The following is a 7,106-nucleotide window of genomic DNA, read 5'->3' as shown; positions in this document are numbered from 1 at the left end:
CGGATACGCCCGAGTCCGATCAGCTGCTTTACCTCCCACCTCTTTCCTCCCCCTTCTCCTCTTTCTCCTTCCATCTCCTTCACCTCTACCTCCTCCTCTTCCTCCTCCTCCATCTCCTTCACCTCTACCTCCTCCTCCTCCTCCTTCACCTCTACCTCCTCCTCCTCCTCCTCCTTCTCCTTCACCTCTACCTCCTCCTCCTCCTCCTTCTCCTTCACCTCTACCTCCTCCTCTTCCTCCTCCTTCTCCTTCACCTCTACCTCCTCCTCCTCCTTCTCCTCCTCCTCCTCCTCCTCCTCCCCTTCCAAATTCGCCTGAACTTGTTTCTCGTCCTCCTTCACCTCCACAGTCTCTTGTCTCTGGCGCCTTCCATCGTCGACCTCGTTCACTTGATCCTCCGATGATATTTCAGCGCTGCCATTCCCCGGCAGCTGCTCGCCTCCTAAACTAGCAGTCTGTTCCAAGCGTCCGATGGTAGTGTACAGGCTCCGATCGGAACCATCCTCGTCATCCTCAGTTCGCTCTTCGGGCGGAACAGACGACTGATCCTTCTCATCGAGTCCTGCAGCCATCGCTATTCCCTTGACATCTCGAATTTCATCCCCTGCCGTATCGGGTGTCCGATGCAGAGGAGTAACGTTCGCCAGAGTTTCATCGGCCGCATCCTTCTGAAAATGTTTCGCCATGCAGGCGGATGACGAGAGTTTTCCTCGTTCACCTCAATCACCCCAGCAACTTGCGCATCATCCAAAGGAGAAGAATTCAGAAGAGCGTCTCTTGGCCCAACCTGGCCTTCATCCTTGTTTTGTCTCCCTGCCTTCGCTCCCCTCCTCTCATCCCTCACTCGCTTCGGGGTGATCTTGACTCCTCGTCTCGACCGTCTCGACCTCCTCACTCGCATCAAGATCCCTGCTGTGGAATCCTTCCGTTCACGGACGCTGCTCTCCTCAACCAAGGAGCCTGAGGAATCATTTTCGACTTCACCTTGGATGCTTTCGTCTAGCTCTCGTTCATCTCCTGGTGGAGAGCCATGTTGTTCATCGTCAAGTATCTTCCCAGTCACTCCCGCCATGCATGACGATTTGGAATCATCTACCTCATGCTGCTCTGACTCGGCATCGAGTAGGAGAGCTTTCACTGGGTAGTCAGCGTTTCCGATCACGTCGCTGCTGTCTTCGTATTGGTATGGGGATTCAACTGAAAGAAGGGAACCAGGGCTCTGCTCCAAGGTTCGACTCTCATTAGCAGCATCTGGCGGTTCAAGAGCGGCCCCTTGCAGGCATGCAGCTTTGTTCCTTCTTCACTCTTGCACGAATCAGTCGATGGAGATTCATCACACAGCCTCGGGGGGGGATCTTGACCCTCCATGTCGTCACCGGCTGTTGCTGAGCTCGAAGCGATGGAATGCTGTGTAATCATATCATGCAGAAGAGAACAAGCGCTAGATCGCTCGCTCATCTGATCTTTGCTTTCAATCATGTTGTCAGCACTACTCAACGCTTCAGCATCACTCATTAAATCACAATTTGAACTTTGTCCAGAGCAAAGCTCAATCCCGGAGATCTCTGGAGGTTGTGGTGGGCTCATGACAAGTGGGGGTTCACTGATGTTCAAGCCGCCATGAGCGTTGCATATCACTGAGGGCCTGCAAGACATAGAATTCAGAAACGGGGGTCACCATTCGACACCTCAAATATGTCTCCACGCAAAGGTCTTATCATCTTAGTCCGTTCTTGCAGACCTCTTGAGTTCATTTTCCATCCTCCTCCTCCTCCTCTTAGACTCTCCTCCCTCGTTTCTGCTGCTCTAAATCACTCATCAATCCTGGTACTTGTCCTGCGCTCACTCTGTCTCCTATCTCACTTGCAATCCAAACCACCATGAAGCACAGAGCTGGATTGCCATACCCAGAGCAGGCAGCAGGCAGATCGCTTCCTCCCTCTTCAAGTTCCGAGGCTCTCCCTGTTCTCTCCTCCTCGTTCATCTACTCCCGTTGGCCACATAAAAACCCTCATTTGCACATGAGGACGGGCGAGTCAAGGACCACCACCGGTTCTTATTCCCTAGGTAGTCTATATAGCATAGAGGGTAGGGTATGAGCCAAACAGAAACGGAGTTGTTGGGTAGGGTCACTGGAAAGATGGGTAGGGGTCCGTCAAGTGGACTCTCACAGGGGGTTAAATAACTGGAATAGTATGGGTAGTAGGCACTGTGCAAGTAAAATTGAGGGTTGGGGTACGGAGGTTCAAAGGTGCAAAGCAGGGGTGGGGGTGACTCAAGTTCAGGACGTTACAGGGCTCACTATTACTACCCCACCCCCCATGACATCCGAACACTGAGCATCACCCCCTCTGATCACATTCAAAAGTACCCGTACCCTATTGATTTTCGAAGGTACGCTCGCCGACGTACCGGTGCCGTTCGGACAGCTCTGCCGCAGTCTCAAGTTTACTCAACAGTCCGATCCGGCCCTGGGCCCGCCGGGGCCCGCCGTTTAGATATATACGTTACATGACGTTACATGCCGTTACATCAAATGCTCTAATGGCGCTGCCGAATCCGCTTCCTCATCTGACGTCCAGTCCCCATGATCACATCGCCCCCTCCTCTTCCTCCTCCTCCTCCTCCTCCTCCTCCTCCTCTTCCATCTCCTTGTGCTGCCTCCTCCTCCTGCCTCCCTCTCCTTGTGCCTCCACCACCTCCTCCCTCCCTCTCGGTGCTGCCTCCTCCCTCCCACCCTCCCAATGTGCTGCCTGCTTTCCCCCCCCTCCCTCTCCTTGTGCCTCCACGTCCTACCCCCTCCCTCTCTGTGTGCCTTCACTTCCTTTTCCCTCCCTCTCCTTGTGCTGCTTCCTCCTCCCCCTTGAGTTTGAAGGAGGCTGGATGATAGGCGGAGATCGAGTTTGATTCCATGAGCAACTTTTCTGATGAATTCTCTTCCTCCCAGCTGAACTTTTGAATCTCCTCAGATGAGCGACGATGATGGAGGTACGTTGAGCGACACGAATCCGGCCTATCCTGTCAGCCCCTTCGTCCTCCTGCCTTCCTCCCCGGCTTGACTAGTCCTTGTACCTTGGAAAGCCTGTTCATCTCCCCCACCAAACTGCCTGAATCTACGGGTGTTTCCTACTCCAGAACTTCTTCAAATTATCTGTCACGCTCATTTCTCTTGGTTTTCCCCTCTCTTTGTATCATCTGTCGATCTTGAACTGCGCTGTTTCCTTGCGCTCTGCCTCAATTTCCTTTCTCCCTCATCAATCTGTATGGCCATTGGCACCTGTCGCCAAGGATGAAATCTCGCCCTCATTCTTCACACAACACGCATCAGCGACTTGTTCTCACGCTTGTTGCCGCTGCTCTTTGTGAAACGTGCTTCGTCGTTCCTCCCCTTTACCTTCTCATTCCTACATGTCACTATCATACTCTCACATACCTGCTCTGCAATCTCCGTTGATGACACGCTGCGGTTCGGTTCAGACTACAGCCGAAACAAGCGGGAGAGTGGCGATCTTATGTTACCCAAAGGTTTTTCTTGTGACTCTCTTGAGATCTCCTGTGTGACTGACATCGTGAAAATTTCCAACACTGCAGCTACAGTTTTCCGCACCATAAAAGACGTATTGCCTGAAGGATATCGTTGTTCGAGTGAGACAGGGTGAATCTGTGACGCTGTGTACCTTTTGCGCTGAATGTAAGCCGTCAAGGAATCTGATCATGGAATGCTGTATGGAATTTATGCGTATGATATCCGACGAGACTTCGCAACTTTGTGCCAAGGAAGGGAAGTCGACCATAGGGGCAGACCATGTCCTGAAGGTGATGCTGACCTGGGATCTGTGCATACTCGTAAAGCGATTTCTTTCCCTATCAGTCACTGGAGAGCCTGGGATTTCACGCATGGAGGAAAGACCTTGACGCCGCGCTCTCAAGCCACAAGGAGGTTTTAATCACCACACGGTTGTTCTACACTCAAAACTTGAAAGATCTCCAAGAAGAAACCCAAGATGAACAAGAACCCAATGTTGAACAGTGGGCTGAGGTAAGGAAATCTATGCAGGTCATGAGCAAGCCATGATGGGATGATAGTCATGAGGAACTGGTACGGCAACAGCGGGCGCTGTTTGCACAGGTCGCTTGTTCCACATTATCTCTTGTCGAGATGCTCACTTCCTGGAGTAGGCAGCAGCATCTCAGAACCCAAGAAACCTGAGCCAACCTCAAGACAAAGCTGCTTCGAAGGGGGAAGAAGACGGTTCGAGCATTCCTTACACCTGCTCGGTTCGGCCGACTTGTTCATCTCACCTCATGTATAGGTCAGCCTCCGTTGAAGAAACCAAAAACAGAGAGCTAAAGTGGGACTCGGGGCCGTTTTGCGCATGATTTAATGCATTCAATTGTATATCATTAGATTAGACTTAAAGAACAACTTGCCATACATCGTGGTATCGTTTCTGTGGCAATTTACACGTCATGTGCATGAGCTGACGACTCTCCGCAGAGAGTAGAAAGTTCAGATGTCGATGGGGAGGTTGAAGAAGGAAGAATCCTCCTGGCACATTTCGGCTGCATCTTGATCGCCTTGTATCATTGCGGCCAGAGAAACATCTTCCGGATGCTCTGCAGTGACTCCAGCACGCACTTCGCTCTTGGATCCTTTCCTCGACCCCGTGCGATTGAGAGGCTTCCAGACGCGCTTGCGAGCATTGATGAACCAGGTCGATACTTGCGTGTAGCTCAGCCCCGTCCGGTCTGCGAAGGAAGCTTTGAGCTCATCGCTGGGGAAGGGGTACTCGAGATGCTCGTAGAACCACTGCTTGAAGATGTCTGTGGCGATCTTGGAATGATTGTGCTTGGGCCTGTTCACCCTTCTCTTCTTGAGCTGGGCACAATGGGGTTGAACTCTGCTGCCGTAGCTGGCTTGTGCTTGTGCTGTCAAGTACGTGATATTGACAGGAATGCTGACTTGAGTACTCGTGTTCGATTGTTGTTTTGGGGTGGACGCAGAAGACAAGGAGGCATCAGTGCAGTCGCTGCTGTCGCTCTGGTCGTCAGTGCTGTTCTGTTCCCACAGCAGCTCCAGAAGCCCGTTGCTGCTGCTATCTTCGTCGAAGAAAGCTTTGCCTGGCTGAGGCTGACGAGCAAGGGGAAGGCATGAAGTAGACATCATCTTAGCGCACTAGGTCCTCGTGGGCGTCTGGCAGTCGGAGCAAGGAGGTGCTGCTTATAAGGCCCTCCCCTTCCCCCTCCCCTCTACCCACCCCAAGCCTCCTCGGCTCGTATCCACCTATTCCCCGCAATCTGGCCTTTGTGCTCTAAAACTCTTCTCATGTTTATTGACTGAAAAAGAAAGGCTTGACATAAAGGACCACCCCCTTCTCTCCCCGTGAAGTGCTCAGAGGGGTAGGTGGTTAAGACCAGCTCTTCTCCGAGACTCTCAAGCCTCTGACTGCTTCTTTTTTTATTTTTTATTTTCTCAATTTTGGCCCTCCGGTCTCCCTCTGGCTCGCTTACAGGATACCTAGCCCAACAACTCCAGTGGCCCCCCGTCTCACAAACGCCTTTGACAGCTTTGGGGGCTGTCAGCCTCTCGCTGCCAGGCTGGCTGGCTGGCTGGCTGTCAAACCGGAACCCCTCGAGATTGGCTCAACTCCCAAAGTTGTCAACCTAAAGCGAAACTTTATAGCTCCTTGGTACCGTTACCCAGCCACCGCAGCCTACGCCGCTAGGCAGTTTCACGTGACTGGTGACACCCTACCGGTCAACTTGTGCTGCCACGTGGCCCCACGGACCGGGTGGCGGGGGGGCCGGGCACTGAGAGACTCGATGCCACCTGACCGGCGTACTGTGACTACGGACAAAACACCCCCGAACTCGGAACGGTTCAAACTCAATGGCCCTCTTAGTAGCGCAAACGCTCAGAAACGGCAGCAATCGCTCTGGGAGGGCCACGAGGCCGCCAACCTGACCGTGCCGCGCCCGGCTTTGACCATACTAGCCCAACCCCACGGTAGGGTGGCCGTCGGAGGTTCACAGGTGGCAAGTCAAGTTTTGTGACATAATTTGCTCAAAGTCAAGTTCAAATCTCAGAACCAGCGTAAACAAAAGAGAATCGAGCTAGGCCCCCGCACTGACTTATAAGGGAGAATTGAACGGGGGCCTGACACCTTTTCTTTACTAAACATGTTTCTAGTTTTTAGTACTCAGAAGTAAATTTGGTACAAATCATGACTTATCGGTCCAACTCAGACGAGTTCGATCCACAATTTTCCCCCAACGGCAGGCAAGGACTGAAGAGGACAAGCGCTTTCATGGGCTGCAAACGCCATTCTGTTCCATGCACCCTTTGAGATTTTACAAGCTTCCAGTCAAAACTTTCCAACAAGATTGCATGTTTTGTTCGTGATCGTTGAAATTCTCATCCAATCATTCTGCGTTGCTGTTGCATCCGCGGAGCCCGCATTCACATGTGAAGATCTCCGTGAAGGTGGAAATATTATAGATTGCTTCCTCATAGAAATTGGACGCAGAAGAACATAAAGTACCAAGTCGTTCTCTTCTGGGTTAAGGATAGGTCACAATTCCACATCTTTTCATGTATCTTGCATAGTTCATGCATATTGAGTACTTGAAAGGACCTGATGAGAGTTGCTTCTTTGCTCGAAGACTCATCAGACGGATATTAGTACTGGCTGGTTCATATCTGTGTCACGCAAGTAGCGCCTGAAATTGTTTCCACGTCAAGTGTTCTTCGCAATCGCTTCGTTGGTGGAAACTGTGAAAAAATGGTTCGTCGACTGAGTCGTTCACAAGTATTTTTCTGATTATTTCCTTCAAAACAGGGTAAAACATCATCCAGAAGGTCTGAGAATCATCGCGCAGGGGGAAATGATACTGCAGAGTAGTGGACAAAAGCCTTTATTGTCTCTGCAAAAGTTCGCCATCCGGCGCTTCACGAGCTTCAAACAGCCAAGACCTGGCCCACACGCCCCGAGCGAGACTTGAGGAGGGGGTGAGGACGGTGAAGAGACGTGCAGACGCGACACGTCCTTTGCTGGACGAGGACTGGGCTGGGATCAACTGAAGGTAGTCGTGGGCCTTTAGACGGG

General features: G+C 51.9%; 3 protein-coding genes across 3 annotated transcripts in view; 1 reads left to right on the top strand and 2 right to left on the bottom strand.

Moving 5' to 3' along the window:
• GUITHDRAFT_111557 (hypothetical protein) overlaps positions 1 to 686 on the bottom strand; it is a gene marked incomplete at both ends in the record, with an annotated part of 2,735 nt that extends 2,049 nt beyond the window's left edge. Inside the window, one exon of the mRNA XM_005829203.1 lies at positions 150 to 686. Coding sequence (XP_005829260.1) covers positions 150 to 686 — 537 coding nt within the window. The remainder of the gene's footprint in view (positions 1 to 149) is intronic.
• A 2,826-nt stretch (positions 687 to 3,512) lies between these two features.
• Positions 3,513 to 4,075, top strand: GUITHDRAFT_73993 (hypothetical protein; the record flags this gene model as incomplete). The annotated part of the gene is made up of 3 exons (XM_005829202.1): positions 3,513 to 3,655; positions 3,705 to 3,816; positions 3,872 to 4,075. 3 exons carry the CDS (start codon positions 3,513 to 3,515, stop codon positions 4,073 to 4,075), a joined length of 459 nt encoding a protein of 152 aa, XP_005829259.1.
• A 615-nt stretch (positions 4,076 to 4,690) lies between these two features.
• Positions 4,691 to 4,840, bottom strand: GUITHDRAFT_44500 (hypothetical protein; the record flags this gene model as incomplete). The annotated part of the gene is made up of 1 exon (XM_005829201.1): positions 4,691 to 4,840. A coding segment is annotated over one exon (150 nt), but the record flags the coding sequence as incomplete, so codon positions are not given.
• Positions 4,841 to 7,106: the final 2,266 nt, after the last annotated feature.

The sequence above is a fragment of the Guillardia theta genome, assembly GCF_000315625.1.
Source record: "Guillardia theta CCMP2712 unplaced genomic scaffold GUITHscaffold_53, whole genome shotgun sequence".
Classification (NCBI taxonomy): domain Eukaryota; class Cryptophyceae; order Pyrenomonadales; family Geminigeraceae; genus Guillardia; species Guillardia theta.
Note: the sequence above shows the minus strand (reverse complement) of the source record. Positions and strands in the feature narration are given on the sequence as shown.